We start from the raw sequence: 16,813 nt of genomic DNA, 5'->3' as shown, positions 1-16,813 counted from the left end.
GTCTGTCACTAAGTTTCATGGCTTAACAGGAGCAAGGACTACATGAATTAGTAACCATTTCTAAGATCACACCCTAGACTAGTAGCATTTTGAGATCTTTTAGAACTGCATATCTTGAAACATCCAGGATATTAAAAAAAAACCCTCCTCTTACGTTAGTTGAGCTCCTAGCTTATTTGAAGCAGGTGGCCAGCTGTGAGGGATGCTCTTCTAAAGAAATGCTTCGCCCTCATAATGAGGATTTGGTTGTGGCTTTGGCAATCAGACACGTCGTGGCAGAGAGGATGTGAAAGTGAGGTACCCAAGCAGCAGTTGGTGGTGACGTCCTGTTTGCTGAGGACAGGAGCAGCGCGTCCATGGGGACTACGCGTGTAACCGACAGCTACTGAACCCCTCAGGAGCACAGCTTTCTCCTCTGCTGGCTCCCTGGGAACAAAGCCACGGCTGCCTTTTCTCCAGCTTAAGTGTGGAGCAATTTCATCCAAACTAACTTCAGAGTGAATCTACAGATCGCAGGCATTTCAGCTGCATCCTGTGATCCCTTGCAAGAATTGCAAGCTCACTTTCACAGCTTACAGGCTCTATTGAATCACTGTGTAAGCAAGGATGGTGGATCAGCAGCTTTAATACAAACCTGAGACTCTGGAAATGGACATATAGTTCAGCGTATGCTTCATAAGTGTCCATCCTATTGATGCATGCAGAAAGAATATAATAAGAAATTAATAAAGAAATAAAGATGACAAACTCCACCCCCTGAAGTTTTTACTACTCTAGGCTGGACATGTTAACTATGGATAAATGGTCTTTACTGACATGTAGCTGTCTCTATATCACCACGACTAATATTTAGGGCCTAAATAGATGGAGTCCCTCAGTACATCAAAAGTATCGTGTTTATTGAAGAGGTTACTACCACCTGCCAGCTGTTTATTGTCCCTCAGCTGGAGTCCACTGTCTCCTCAGATCTGTTGGCTTACTTTATCCTAATCTTATTTAGGCAAATGGGTCTCAGTTAATGTAGATATTTTAAACAGCAAGTCTAGGAACATGGGTTGTTTAATCTAGACAGGGTTGGGGAATATACGTAGGAGCAACTGTATCAGCAGATGTGAGGATTATTAATATTTGTTAGGGTGATGCGGACAAAAAATGGGGAGAGTAACTTTTTTTCACTGGCTCAGCTGGGTTTTGGAAAAGACCACCTGTTTATAATCTTACAACATAATTTTCTTTCAGCAGTAGCGTTGGCTAAACAGACCCTATTATCTCCTTCTGCCACCAAACCTCCTCTTTGGTCAAACAGAAAGAAGTGGGTAACGGCCTCATGCGCTCTGCCCCTTCTCTTCCCCCTTCCTGTTATGCCAGAACTACTGTTTGGGCCGTTGGATGAGTCAGTGCAAGGATCTGGATAAAAATAAGTTTTCTTTCTCCCCTCTTGGTTTGCTGGCACATCATGCATCTGTGCAGACCCTTGCATCAACACCTCCAAGGTCCAGACCAGGTGACTGTGGCCATCACCTGGAGCTTCTGGAGCTGGTGCTGCAGCTGAAAGAAGTGTTCATGCAGTCATGACATTCCTCTCTTGTGTCTCTTTTCCTTGATGGTGAAGTGGGAGCAACTGAACTTCTCAGTGTACAGGAGTGCTTTAAGGGTAAATGTATCAAAGCAACAGCTCTCAGACCAGGAAGTTGCTCCCTTGAGAAATTACAAGATGTACCAAGTTGGGATGGAGAAGGCTCAGGACAATTTCATGTGACCTCTTCCACCTTCTCCCTCACCCTCTTTGCGGTTCTGCAGCTCTTCCTTTTCATCACCAAGAGCATTCACTTTGTGTCACTTATGCAAAGGGAGCTAAAGAAAATTAGTACAGGGGTGAAATTTGTTGGAACTTGGAGGGCAGGATTACAGTGTGAGTGATATTTATGAGTGATACAGCATGACTATACTTCAGGAGGCTAAGGCAGCTGCAAGTTGGGCTGCAGGAATTTGGGATTATCCAGCAAGCAGATGTGTATGCATGTGTGAAAGGGTGGGGAATGAAGATAATGAGGGAAAGAGGGAATTACAGACTATTACAGCAAAAGAAAAAGGTGTGTCTCCAGCTAAAAAACTCAGAGATGCTGCATTTGAGATTGCCTATGGTAAAATACTATAAAAATGGGTCAGAAATAGAGCGCATCAGGCAAAATCATAATTTGGCACACTTATAAAAATTCAGAATTACATATACACTATAGTCACAGACAAAAAAAAATCAGTTTGCAAAGGAAGAATACTGTGTCATCTTGTATTAAAATCCATACATTTCTGTCTCTACATAAAAATATCCTACAGAAAAATATTTTATTTGGTTAAGCCATGGAGGCCACAGTAATCTGTTTCTAGAAACAACAATTGATAAATACTATGATATATAAAATGTAAGACTATAGAGTGGAAAAAGTTTAGGAAAGAAAACTTGAGGCATTTTATTTTTCTTGGAACGTCCAGCATGTTTACAGCTAAGGTACCAATCTCATTTATTTTATGAGAGTGAAAGCTGTGTACTGTCAGTTTGACTGTTCGTTCAATGTATCAGTAAAGCTGGCATGCTACAGCTGACAATAGGAAGGACCTCCAACCAGTGTGTAGCTAGCAGTAAATATTTCTTTTGGTTTCCCATGTATCTCTTGCACATCAGAAAATAAAAGATTTGTAAAAGGCAGGAGAATGGGAAAGAAACTTGGCAGAGAACTCTACAATTACTGTTATACTGACTCTTGTTCTAACTTTTCTAATTTATAAAAAACATGACCATAAATTATTAATTCAAAGGAAGGCCAGCCTTTTCCTAAATGTCTCCAAAATGCAATGCTGTTCTCAAACAAAGGCACAGGATCCAGAAGTATTAGTGTAATTCAGTTTAAAGACTCAGATTTCAGTGGTGGGTGAACCCTGAAATCAACAATCCCTCCTATTATTGCCAAATGCAAGATTTTGTTTTGATTTAGAAAATTGATTGGGCCCCTATCTCACCAAAGTATAGACACAAAAACTGTTTTTTCACAGAGGCCTCAGTCCACAGAAGCACTTAATTAGGGCTTAACTTTAAGGATGCAAGTGATCTTATAGAGTTCAATGGATGATTCACATTTGTAAAATTATGGCATTTAAACAGTCTATTCAAGTGGTCTACCTCTAGCACATTGCATTTTCATAATAAAATCATGTATGACATTCTTGAGATGGAGATGGTGAAGTCCTTTTGTTTACACATTGCCAGAAGAAATTGATTAAATTGCCCAGGATTAGTGGCTGCTAAAGATTGGATTTTAATTAAATGTTACAGTGTGTCACTCTCTGTTTTAGGCCATGATCTGCTGGCATAAACCACATTTTTTTCAAAGTCCATTTTGTCCAGCTAAAATAAATTTTTTACACTTACCTACAGGCTTTACACCTAACAGATCCTGGCTTATCAGCTGGACATCTACGACACTAGTTTACTTTTTACATTTGCGACTGAAATGTAAATATTACATAATAAAGAAAACACCGCTGTGTTACATTTATATGTTGACCACATAAGGGATCTTTTAAAGCAAAATTCCATTACTGTAGTTCCAGATACCAGGCTAAAGCAGCTCTGAGCTGGCTGCCTACTTTCCTGTGATCTGATTTATGCCTTATTGAAATAAATTAAAAGATTTTCACTGACTTCAGAATGATTTCGATTGGATGTTTAACTAGTAATAGAAGTGATAATTTAATAAAAGCCCACGTACTTCTCTCTTTTTTTCTCATTAAATCTAATGCAAACCTAAAAGAAGGAAATTGAGAATTACAGTGAATTTGACAACAGTTTCATTAAATTGCACAGTGGATTTAACCATAAAGCACAACAAGATCTCAGTGAAAAGCTTTTTCTTTTGTACACAGAGATTTTTCAGACTCCTGTGTTCACCCGTGTCAAATCCGACAGGCCCTTGAACCTTGGACTGGATTGTTACCAAAAAAAATTTAAATATTTTTCCCCATACCTCTAACATAACGTCTCGTAGATGTTACAATATTGGATTGTTTTCCATCTGTCTCTTCAGTGTTACTCTTCGTATGACTTGGAAGGCCAAAGGGAAGGATGGCTGCTGCACTGCTGGGAAAGGCAGTAACTTTCATGGGGTCAGGCTGCAGACAGGTGGCCTAGGTGGTCTGTATAAATGTTGTAGCCAATGGTGTAAACAAATTACCAACAGTAAGTTTAGAAAATGATGTTGTTTATTTTGAATAGGGATCCTAGAGCACCAGAGTTTAAAATTTATCAGGAAAAATCAAAAGAAAGAAACTACTCTTTCAACACTGGTTTATAGAAAATAATTAAATTGAAGGAACAATGAAAATACAACTAAAGTTGAAACTGCGCATTTGCGATATCAAATATCAACGCAATCACTTTGCAGCAGATAATATGCATGGCAATTAGGGCTTTTTTACATTATATTAGAATAAATTCATAATTCATGCATACAATGAGAGCTTTTGGAAAGGAGCATTTGAATTTAACAAACACTACCACTCATCATCTGAGCAAAGATGGCAAAAGGAATTTCAACATTATTTGCGATCTAAAAAAATTGAACCATCGTTGTTGCTTTGTGTTGTGCTTCCCTTGCACAGACTGCAGTGCCTTCTGTCTGCTTTAGGGTGTGGCATCTGCCATTGGGGAGGAAAAACTGGCATGTGTTGCCTTTTATAGCAGACTGATTTCATTGTGCTGAGGGCCTCAATTTTATAGCCTCTTAGTTCCAATCTTGTAGCCGAGTTGCTGAAACAAATGGGAGGAAAAGGAGTTAGTGGTACGAACTCTTCAGTTTAAAGACTCATCCTTTTTTTTCCCTTTTCCCAGGGAAAACATTTCAAAGTAAATCTGTGTTAAACTTTTGTGGGTTATTTTCCTGATTGAAAAGAGTTGCAGAGCGTGTCAGGAAGTATTGCAATCTGCAGCCCAGGCAGTATCAGCACAGCTTAGCAGATCATCGATATATGTATTTTTGCTCAGATATAAATGTCTCAAAGTGTAAGTGTTTAATTGATTTTATATTTTATGTTAGAGTACACATGTAACGAAATACACACAAGGAGACATCTATATTTTTATTTGCATATGAAAGGCTTTAAAAATCAACTTAGGTGGTTTAATGTGTATAATTAGTGTGCATTTGAATATAGAAAAGAAGAAAATCCAGGAGATAATGTCAAAAAGGCTCACTAACAAAGATGTAGTATTCTCTTGGCAAAAGCTGATGAATGATTTGGCATGAATTCATCTTACGGTTCTGTTATTCTCTCTCCTACAAAGATGATATATCCCTTTCTAGCAGTTTGCATAGAATTGCAATTTGTTGTTGTTACAGTCTGTAATGACCCTTGGGTATGCACCTGATTCCCCCCACTAGAATTACTCACCATTCTTTTTTCCCGTTCTGTGCTTATATATGTATAGCCATATAACATTTTTGCACTTGCAAAGGATACCAAAAAAACCCACACAAAACCACCAACCAACCAACCAAAAAAACCAACCCCCTAAACTGTAAAACAGAAGTAATAGCAAGATGTACTTCATGAGCACTGAGACTTTTCAAAACTAACTCCATAATGCAAAACATAATATTTCTGACTTTTCAGAGAGAACTAAAATGAATAGACACTGGAATCACACTGCTCATACATTTATCAATAATCTTTGCATGTAACTCAACATTAGAGCATGAAGCTTCTGCTCCTTTAATGTTTTCACAGTGAATTCAAAAAAGCCTATCTACTCGTGACAGCATCTTTCTTGATATGCTGCGTTTTTCTCTACCATTATGATTGAATCTCCTATTTATCCATTTTGAAACTTGAAAACGTGCTTACCTTTAACAGAGCGTATAAATGTATTAATTCAAAACACAGTGGTTTAGATCCTTGCTGTATTGAAAACATTCGCTAATATCCCAGTTTGCTGTATTCATAGCCAAGTATTTGATCTCCCAAATGCTTTCATTAGTTGAACGTAATGTGTGACTATTACCCTTTGTTATACTAGGGTATCACTTGTATCAAGATAGTTATTAAAAAAAAAAACAAACTTCAAACCGTTCTGGTTCAAAAATGTAGGTCAGCAGCAGCTTTCAGTTTGGAGCAAGAGTTACTCGGATTACATATATTGGGGTGTGTGTTACTATGTTTTCATGAGTGTCGTGTCCATACTGGAAATTATATTGTTTGGGGAGACAATTATGAGACCGAAAATGTCTCTCGCTCTTTGATCAACTCCTGTTGAACTGCAAATAAGTACATAGAACATATTGAAAATGGCCCTATATATAAAAGCATCATCAGTGCAAATGACCGTTAGAATTTGGAGACAGCTGGACAATGTGGACAACTGCAAAGATGCTACCGCTGCAGAATTTTAGGTTAAATTTTATAACCGTCTTCACATACAATATAAATCTTCAGGGGGTGGGTGGCTGGGGGAAAAAAAATCCAAAACACGTCTGATTTCTCCGTCAAGCGAGCAAACGTGTCCCTGCCCTCTGAACACGAGGAGCTTGCTGAGCTCGGCACACGGGCCCGGGGGGCAGCGTGCGGCCCCCGAAAGTTTGACCGCTCCATCTGCTCCGGCACAGCGGGAGCGAATGGCGGCCCCTCGCCTCCCTCCCCGCCGAACCGGCCCGCGCGGGGCAGCGCCGCCCGCAGCACCCTCGGCTCCGCAGCACCGGGGACAGTCCCGCTCCCCGCCCCGCCCCAGCGGCGTTCGACGGCCCGGGGCGCCCGTCGGGGCCCCTCGCTCGGAGCAGCCCCCGCGGGTTCGGTGCTCCGCGCAGGCCGCGACCCCCGGCGCGCACACGGGCGGGACCCCGCAGGGAGCGGGGGGACCCGCGGGGGCCGCGCCCCCCATCCCGCCGCGCTGCCGGGAGAGCAGGGAGGGGAGCTGGAGCCCGAGCAAGTCCAGCCTGGAGTCCAGTCCGCGTTTTGCGGGTGTGCGGGAGCGATCGGGGCGGAGGGGGCGATGGCTGCCGGCGCTGGCTCGCTCGCTCGCTCATGCCATGCTGGGCCAGCGCGGCTCCGGCAGACGTGTGTTTACCCATATCCGGGTTAGGGAGGAAAGGAGGAGAAAAAAAAAAAAGTTTCATTTAAACCTGAACAAAAAAACTTTCAACATGAAATCACACAGCGGGAACGGGCACGGACCGTAAGGCGTTCTTACCATTTCTAACCTCAACCACGGACTCGGGGAGGGAAATCGCTGTAACTCGGTGCGTGCGGAGCGGTCCGCAGGGGATACTCCGGGCTCAGTCAAGTCCCTGCCCCGGCCGCTTCTCCTTCTGCCCCTCTCTTCTCCTTCCCCCCACCCCTCTGCTCGCCCCCCATTTTTCAGGGTGGGAGTCGATTTTTTTGTTTCGTTTATTTTTTCAATTTTGGGGGTTTAAATTTTTTTTTTTTTTGGTAGTTACTATTATCAGTACCAATTTCTCCGGACTCGCAATGTTGCGATGATCATGGCCGCGCAAGTCGCAGCGGCTCCGGCGAGTGCGAACAACAGCAAGGGCAAAGCCCCGAGCTTGCCGGGCGGCCTGGGCCCAGAGCGAGGCCCGGGGGGGGCCGGGGTTCCCGGGCCGGGCCCCGCGCTGGGGGTCGGCGAAGGGAGTCCGGCCGGCGGCAGCAGCGTGAATAATTTAGATCACCATCTCCACCACCACCACCGCAGCGAGCCGCCGAACATGGCCAATAACGCGGCTCCCGCCGCTGCCGCCGGGGACAACAACAACGCCAGCGGCGGCGGCGGCGGCTCCTCCTCGGAGCCGGCTCTGAAGGAAGGTGGAAGCTCCTCGGAGTTATCTTCATCTTCTTCGTCTTCTTCCTCCTCCTCCTCCTCCTCCTCCAACCCGGGCTCGGCTATGGAGACGGGGCTGCTCCCCAACCACAAGCTGAAGAGCGTCGGAGGCGATCACCCCGCCGCGCCGCCCCACCACCACCATGCCCACCACCCGCATCACCATGCCCACCACCACCATGCCCACCACCCGCACCACCACCACCATGCACTACAGCAGCAGCTAAATCAATTCCCGCCGCCGCCGCCGCAGCAGCCGCCGCCTCAGCACCATCCCGTCCAGAATAACAACAGCCGCCCCGGCGGCGCCGCCGGCGGCAGCGGCAGCAACAACAACGGCGGTGGCGGTGGCGGCGCTGCTCAGCCCAGTGCAGACATGGAGCAGCAGCAACATGGAGGAAAAGACAGTGTTTTGGGCGCTCAGGCCGAGCCCCCCCAGCAGCCGCAGCAAATGCTGAATAAAGGCGCCGACGAGGAGGAGATGCCCGGCAAGATGGGCGAGCCCATCGGCGGCCGCTACGCCCCCCCCGGCTTGGGACCCCTGGGCGGACAGCAGCACCCCCCGCAGCCGCCCCCGAGCGCTGGGAGCGGCGGCGGCGGCCTCGGCGGCGGCGGCGGGAGCGGGGGAGGCGGCGGCGGCCCCTCCGCGGTGGGTGTCTCGGAGTTCAATAGCTATTATGGCAACCCTGCCCCTGCCCCTGCCAGCAGCGCTACGGCGAGCCGCGCCGGGCCTTGCTTTGATCAACATGGCGGACAACAAAGCCCCGGGATGGGGATAATGCACCCCACGGCGGCCCCCAACAGCATGGACCCCCTGCAGAACTCCCACGAAGGGTACCCCAACAGCCAGTACAACCACTACCCGGGCTACGGCCGCGGCCCCAGCGGCGGCGGCGCGGGCGGCGGCGGCGGCGCGGGAGCCGTGGCGGCGGCGCCGGCGGCCGCCGGGGCAGGCGGCGGCGGCTACGGGGGCTCCGCGGCGGGCTACGGGGTGCTGAGCTCCCCGAGGCAGCCCGGCGGCGGCATGATGATGGGCCCCGGCGGTGGAGCCGGCCTCGGTAAGGCTGGTGCCGGCGCGGCGGCGGCGGCCGGCGGCTTTGCGCGGTTCTCCGGGCAGAACCAGCACCCGTCCGGGGCCACCCCTACCCTCAACCAGCTGCTCACGTCCCCCAGCCCCATGATGCGGAGCTACGGCAGCAGCTACCCCGACTACAGCAGCCCCAGCGCCCCGCCGCAGCCCCCGCCCCAGGCAGCGGCGGCCGCCCCGGGAAGCCAGCAGGCAGCGGCGGGCATGGGCATGGGCAAGGACATGGGAGCCCAGTACGGAGCGGCGAACCCGGCCTGGGCAGCGGCACAACAAAGGAACCACCCGGCGATGAGCCCCGGGAACACCGGGCAGGCCATCAGCAGGACCCAGGTAACTCCCCGCGCTCGGTTAATGACGGCTCATGCCTCCGTGTCGCTCGTGTCGGGCTCTTAGTTTCTTTATAATTCACTTTTTTTGTCTCCCCACCCCCCCGCCTTTTTTTGTCTTTTTATTTTTTTCTCTCCCCCCCCACCCCACCCCCGTTCTCTTCTGGGCCAGTTTTGCCCCTCGCTGCCTCCGTAGCGAGGGTGAGTCGTGCACAATGCGCGGCCCCGTTGGGGCTGAAGGCACCGGAGTGTGGCTTTCACTGCCGAAATTAGGTTGTTCTCAGGCCCAATTAATATTTTTCCCCACCACTTTGAAACAGCGTCGGAGAGACGCAGGGCCCGGAGGACAAGCAGCTCGGGACGGACGGGGGCGGGGGTTTGGATTTTGTAACCGGAGTGCTCGACCCGGGGGGCTCCCGGGGGATAACGTCCATTATCTTTCACGGGGCCTTTTTTTTTTTTTTTTTTTTTCCTTCTCTCTTTAACCCGTTGCTTTTTTTTTTTTTTTTTTTTTTTTTAAATCTCCGAGCAGGACGAGTTGCGCCGTTGCGCGCTCTCAGCAATTTAGTTTGTCACTGATTGGAGTTACCGCAGTGAGATCCACGTAACGCGGCCGCGCTCCTTTCCCTGTGGGAAGAGCGCGCGCGCGCGCGCGTGTGGGCGCGCGTGTGCGCCCGGTCCGCCGGGTCGTCCCGGCCCGGTGACCTGCGGGAGACTCGCCCACCGGCAGCAGCGTGCCCGGGTGCGCGGGCGCGTAACTGCCTTTCACTTCTCCACAAACACACGCGGAAATTTGAAAAAAAAAAAAAAAAAAGGGGAGGAAAAAAAAAAAAAAAAGAGGGAAAAGTCCTTGGCGTCAGCGAAGGGGCGCGGGCACGGGAGCAGGCCGCCGTCCCCGCTCCCTCCCGCACTCCTCTGCCCTAGCCCCGGTAACTCCGGCGATCGATCGATGGATGGATCCGATCGATAGGCAGGCGCGATGATCGCGGGGCGGCGGGTGCGGCGCAGCGCCTTTCCGGGGCGGCGCGGCGCGGCGCGGGAGGAATGCCGGCTGCCGGGCGCGACCCTTGGAGGAGCGTCCGGGTCTCCTCCGCCCGCCAGGTTGGGAATTTGAATTGTGGAGGTAAACTGGCTGCAACCGTCTCCCGACAGCTGCCTCCGAGTTGACATCTAATCTGCCATCTGATTGGCTCCGCGCGCGCCACTGGGCACCTCGCGCCGCTGATGTAAATAGAGGCGCTGGAGCGGCGCAGGCACAGGAGCCCCCGCCGCAAACACCGCCGGCACCGGGGGGGCACCGGGGCACCAGCGCCGCGCCGGCACCTTCCTTCCCCCTGCGCCCCCCGGCCTGCCCGCGCCGCCTGCTTCTCCTGGGCACCGACTGATTTGTTTATCTACTTACCTCTATTTACTTACTTATTTCAGATTTTTAGTTCCGCGCTAATTAGAGGCGGTAGGGAAGGTGCCTCGTAACAACAGTGGTTTTGGACGAGGGTTCGGGTTTTCGGGTCGCGCTCGCGCCTTCTTACAAAAAATCGAACCCCAAAGCAACCCTGACAAATCTAAACATTCTGTAATGTTGCGGATTACGGATGTTATGCGAGGGATTGGATTTTTATTAAAAAAAAGAAACCAAATACTAGTTTCGTTGCATTTCTGTTAGCTCGATGCCTAACCTGTGCATGCCTCTTAAATAGATCGTCTTTGCATGTGAGCTGCTGTAGGTGAGAGAATGCCGTATATTGTACAAAGAAGGGAAGAAGGAGCCGCTCTGCCAGAGGTTGTGTTTGTTTCAGCTCTGCAACAAATCCAGATATTCGAGAGAAAACGTGTTTTTGGGTTTGAATTGTGGTTAGAATACTTCAAGAAGAATCGGGAGTTGTTGATCTCATTATTTTTCTACACGAGTGTGAGATTAGTCTTAAATTCTCAGTAGGAAAGTGAATTGTGTTAAATGGAGTAGTGCATTAGAATTTGATGGGTTTCTTTTCCCTTCAACAAGATCTTTCTATTAAGAACTGTTAAATCTTTTAACAGCAAGGTCTGACAGGAACAAATGCAGGTGTATGCTTTTGGGGTCCTCCAACGGCTGGATCTTTCCATAAAGTAATGAATAGAATCTGGAAAAATCACCGCTTAATATTGCAGATGGTGTATTAATACTGAAAAAAAAAAAAATAAAAACCTTAGATGGGCTGTGTATGTGTTTGTCTACTTCCAATACACCATTTCTGTCATGTTTTTAGTTTTTATTCCATTTTCCTTTCTTCCAAGGAAATAAGGGGGGGTGTGTGTGTGTTAATTTTTACCTTTTTTTGAATTTGCAATGGTAAAAGGGTCACTGGAAGCCATAATATAATGAGGCCTCATATGCATAACCTTTCATAATTACTCTAAAAATATTTGCATCATTTCCTTTTAAACAGGTAGTTCAGAATTCATGTCTTTAAAAGCTAGGAAAACCGTTGTCAGACATCATGCTTGCTAGTTCAGGGTGCTGCTTCTTCGTGGCAGAGGTTGTTTAAAGTATTTTATTTTTATTTGAAGAGTGAGAGTAAATTCATTAATGTCCTCGGTATGACCCTTAGAAATACTTCCTTATATTTTTAAGGATCTAACCTTACATCCTTTCTTACAGATTTCTTTTTTCTTTTTCTTTTTTTTTTTCATCGTACGGACTGGCATGCAGCTTAGAAAGAATAGTCTGGCAAGAGCACAATTTCTTTGATTATTCCTAAAATTATTTTTTCCCTAAAAATAATTGTCATAAAGGGAAGACATCATTGTTTTTTATATTATGTTTCTTCCATTTAACCAGTAAGAGATTGAGATAAATTTTTTTTCAGGTTTTAAATTAATATTTTCTGATGTATAAAATGGGTTGTGTCAAAAAATAGTTACCATTAGCTTGCAGAACACAATTGGTTTTGGACGTTGTTATTTATTTTTAATTCCCACATGTCAATCTCCATGTATGTTGTATCATTAAGTAGAGAAATTGATTTCTTTTGAAAGAGAAAATTGGAATGTTTAGTCCAGCATCTGAACAGAAGGCTTCTCTTTATTTTTTTTAATAATCATCTGTGTGTGTGCTCTTGATATGTGTATACACACATTGGAATACGCTCACTTGTCATGTGTCTTTGCAAAGCAGATGTTGATTGGCCCCTAAGCCTATAAGGAACTGTTGTCCTGTGAACAGAGGAAAAGGACCGACAGTAAGCTACAACATCTGAGATGCTTGTTCAGGAAATTCCTGCCTCGGCATGGGTAATTTTTGTAATATGCAGAACTGTGGCATCCTACTCTGAACTAAGTTCTGTATTTGTCCAGCCTATTAAATTATTTAAGAAAATTCTGCTTCCATTTAATATATTCACCTTACCCAACTGAGAGATGTGATGTAAGCTTGCGATAGAAGCTTCCTGCTTCTGAAGAAATGCACATTTTCTAAGCAGATGGATGTTGCTCACACTATACATTGATTTGGTGGTGGGGAACTTGTGTGATGCTAGTACAGTACCTCGTCATTCAGGTCTTTCGATTATTGATTAATCCTTGACAGCATACAGTTATTTAGAGTCCTGAGACTCCTTTTATTCTTCAGTTCTGATTTGCACTGCGTAGTTTAACACGTTAGCTGGCCTCTCAGTGTGCACTTTATACATGTCTCTCTCCTTTGTACATGTGTGTATGATTTACATACGCCTACACAGAAGGAGAGAACCTGGGTCTTTTCAGGAGTACCTGTATAAGATAACAGAGCAAGTGTTAGAAAAAAATCTGTCGAGCTGCTCTGAGTTTGTGTATGTATAATTTGTTTTGTTGCAGAGAAACTCTGAAAATGCCTGATTCTGCAGCTCTTTTTATGCCAAATAGATTGCCCGTATTGAGAGTTCTGGCTAAGCCAAGGCTGCAGAATCATGTCCTGTGCCTGAAGACCATTAAACAGCTGTTAGTGTGGTGAATAGATTCTTGATGTCTCAATGGGAGAATAAAATATATTTTTCCCTGTGCAGTTTCAAATAAACAGTTTAGTATTCACATAGCTTCTATTTAGAAGTAGCAAATAGCAATATTCACAGTTAGTAGCATCTATATATATATTACGACCATATATTTGACACTTTGTGGTTTGGTGTTCAGTTATTGGTTTCTGTAGTAGCGCTTATGCCTACACATGGAACAGCAGAACCCTGTGTATGAGATACAATAAAGAAAGAGAGATGCAAACCTGCCTACTCTATTACTGCTTCCATAATGTAAGGATTCTTCTACTAAGCAGTTGATTATGTCTTTTTGGCATTCTGATCTGAATCTTGGGGGATGAAAACTAAGGCATTTAATCCATTGATAAATTTTCTGGTTATGTATGTAAAATAATGTTTTTGAAATTACTAAGTGTGGTCTGTTAGGTGACGCTTGTTCATTCTGAAATAGTATCTTAGTTAAAACTAGATTAAATTTGTGCAGTGAAAACAAGTTTGATTACTTACTGATAGATCTTTCTTACCTTTGTGCCTCAAATATTTTGTTATAGGTATTTTGACATTCTAATTGTTAACATGAGAATGGCAGGAGTTTATTTACTGTTTGGTCCCTAAGATTGTACCTGTGCCCTATACCACTTACATCTTTCTGTACTTCTTCAAAATGTGCCGTTTATCAGGAGGCTTTGAAGATTCTCTGTGGATATGTAAAGCAGTGTTGCCACATTCACTGTGCATGCATGCTCAAGGCTGCAGAATTTCAGTAGAATGTGTTTGTGGTAGGCTAACTTGCTAGAATATATTTTAGAATTGTGATTATTAAGGTACTTGGGAAAAAACTTTTTTCTTTCAATTTTGGGGCTATTTACATAGTGTTAAATATATGTTTTGGTACGATTGAATGAGGACTTTAATTAAACTTAAATTAAAAGTATACCTTAGTGGTTTTCAAATTTGTTTTGAAAACTAGTAAGAGAAAAGTGCTGCTTAACGGTGTTGTTTTTGTATTGCTTGGTGCTTATAGAAGCAAATAAATGTAATGCACAAAAATCTTGTGGAGCCAATCGTATTAGAATAAAATTTATTTTAAGGAAGTCTTACCTGTTAATAAATTTAAAATTATTTTTTAGTAGACCTGAAGGGTTTCTATACATATGATGTATGTTTTGCCATTCAGATTGTAGTATTATCCTTTTACTTTTTCTGTTCCCCAGTCATACCTGTTCATGCTCAGTTTCACACACAAATGCTGATGTGCTGGCAGAGTGCTGCAGTGTTTGTGTTGCAGGTGGGCTGGATGATTTCCGTTGTTGTACTTCCAGTTCTGAGAGTGTGGCATCCAGTGATCCACCAGGAACATGTCAGACCCGAAAAAGCCAAACCCACTCAGTTTCACTGCAGTTGAGGAATCCTCAAGGATGAATATATCTTAAGATACCTATGTGAATCTGTGAACAGTGGGGACAGTAGATGGCTGATTTGTACAGGATTGATTTTAATTACCTTTATCTTCTCAGTAACAACATTCCAAGTACATTTGATCTTTACACTATTTTTCTAGTGTGCCTTGGACTGGAGTAAAAAATTATTCTTCCTTTTGTACAGGGTGGGGAAACTGAGGCACATAACATCCACTTTGCTTCAGACAGGCACACCCGAGGACAGGTCTTTTGGAAATAGCCAGGGTTTTGGTACCATAAGCTCTAGCTTTTAAATTAATCCAGTCTTATTGTGAACACATTCTGTTGTGGGAGAATGTAAGCCTTACTGGATTCTATTCAGTGAGTAAGAAGACAACTGAGAGAAACAAGGGTTTTGTCTTCTGTATCAGTTCACTTAAACTGAAGGCACTGTAATCCAAAATTTTGGTATTCCTTGCACTGTTTTATCATTACATACCCAATATCATCTATATAAAGACGCTAGATTTCTCACAGAAATTAAACTCTGAGGAAAATTGAGTTGAACAAGTGCCCAGGAGCTTGATGAGTGTCATGGAACTTGTCCTTTGATGAATATTCTGCACAAGCACCAGTGTGTGCTGGGGCGGGGTGCATATGGGGGCTCATGCACAGACTTCCTTACCACCAAGTCCAGTTGTTTTATCTGGCAAATACATTGTCTCCATTTTTGAAGTGAGCAGATTTCATGCAGAAATCGCAGTTGTTATGTCTTATTTAAAGATTGCTTTTCACATAGGAATTGTTCTTACTGCAAATATGAAGTACCTTTTATCAAACTTTGTATTCTGAGTGTAGGATGCTTATGTTATCTGAAGGTGCCTGCAGTTGTTTTGGAAATTGTGAAACCTGAGATCATTGTCCTGATGCTTTTATTACAATATTTTATTTGTTTGTTAAAACTAGTGTGAAATCTGTGTAAAAGCTTTTGGGAGGCATGATTTGAAAGGGTGTTGATACATTGTGCATTTATATTCCATGCATAGTGGAAATGTTAGTTTCTATATTAACAGGTTTATGAAGTGGCTGAATTTGTGAATGTGTAGTGACTAATTTGTGGATATAAAGCAGAGTTTGATGGTTCTGCAGCATGTATAAGGAATTGCTTTCAGTATAGACCTATCAGTGTGTGATCTACGTTCATATTACTTTTTGCATTTGAGTCATTTTGGGTTAGTAACTACATCAGAAGGACTAAGCATGTGTAGAAGTATGTAATCTATTATTATTTTTTTCTCCAATTTTAAGATCTATTAATTAATCTTTTGCACCTGAACATGCACAATTACCAAATGATGTCCTGCCTTTAAGAACTCATAGCTGTGCTCTGTCTTTGCCCTACATTGTAGGCTTCTCAGATTTGAAAAGATATTGAATTCAGGTTTGTGATGTAGTAATTGTTTATGAAGACATCCATCTGAGTGATAGGCCCTCCGACACTTCCATCTGTAAGGCTGTGCCACTGATCTCCCCTGCCACCCACATCAGTCTCTTTCTGACTGTTGGAGGGTGGGGAAAAGAATATTCTTCTAATATTTTTTAACCTTTTTTGTAATTAAGGAAGTAGATGTACATGGAATTTTAGTTTGTTGCTAAAAAAAAAATATGTAAATGGGAAAAAACCTTGATGTATAAATTCCCTTTTTTTTTTTTGAGGGATAGTGTTGTGTTACTATTAGAGTGATGGAAGCTTCTACTTCAATTTTTTGTACTCATGGAGTTTTGGTGGGATGGTTTGGGTTTTTTGTCCTTTGTGTTTTGTTTTGTTCAATATTTATTTTAGGTATCTACTTACTCAAAAAATAAATCTTAGGTAGCAGGGCTTTCTCTTGGATGTGATTCTGCCAAGTTACTGAATCAATTTACTTGCCCTTTAAAGACCACGTGGCTAGCTTCACTGTGAAGTTTGTTGTTGCAGCTACATAGTTAGATTCAAGGAATTAATTGCATCCTTGACTAATAGCTGTTGTGGCAAACCCCTTTGCATTTAGTTTACCATTGGGGTGGTAACGTATCTTCACCGCCAAAATAACAGCCTTTATAAGAAGCCTCTCTTGAGGGGTTTGCGGGTATGGCTGCTGAGGTAT

General features: G+C 44.6%; 1 protein-coding gene across 4 annotated transcripts in view; it reads left to right on the top strand.

The window, feature by feature from the left end:
- Positions 1 to 7,080: 7,080 nt before the first annotated feature.
- ARID1B (AT-rich interaction domain 1B) overlaps positions 7,081 to 16,813 on the top strand; it is a 326,152-nt gene continuing 316,419 nt past the window's right edge. For 2 of the 4 annotated variants that reach the window (XM_088052482.1, XM_088052481.1), the window contains exon 1: positions 7,081 to 9,281. In XM_088052482.1, the coding sequence (XP_087908608.1) occupies positions 7,524 to 9,281 (1,758 nt within the window). In that variant the 5' untranslated portion in view covers positions 7,081 to 7,523. The remainder of the gene's footprint in view (positions 9,282 to 16,813) is intronic. The other 2 variants (XM_088052484.1, XM_088052483.1) reach the window with 1 other exon arrangement.

This window comes from Pseudopodoces humilis, chromosome 3 (assembly GCF_049639895.1).
Source record: "Pseudopodoces humilis isolate 2021_Gansu_Grassland_sample_001 chromosome 3, ASM4963989v1, whole genome shotgun sequence".
Taxonomy (NCBI): domain Eukaryota; kingdom Metazoa; phylum Chordata; class Aves; order Passeriformes; family Paridae; genus Pseudopodoces; species Pseudopodoces humilis.
The sequence above is the reverse complement of the archived record's forward strand: the minus strand, read 5'-3'. Positions and strand labels throughout refer to the sequence as shown.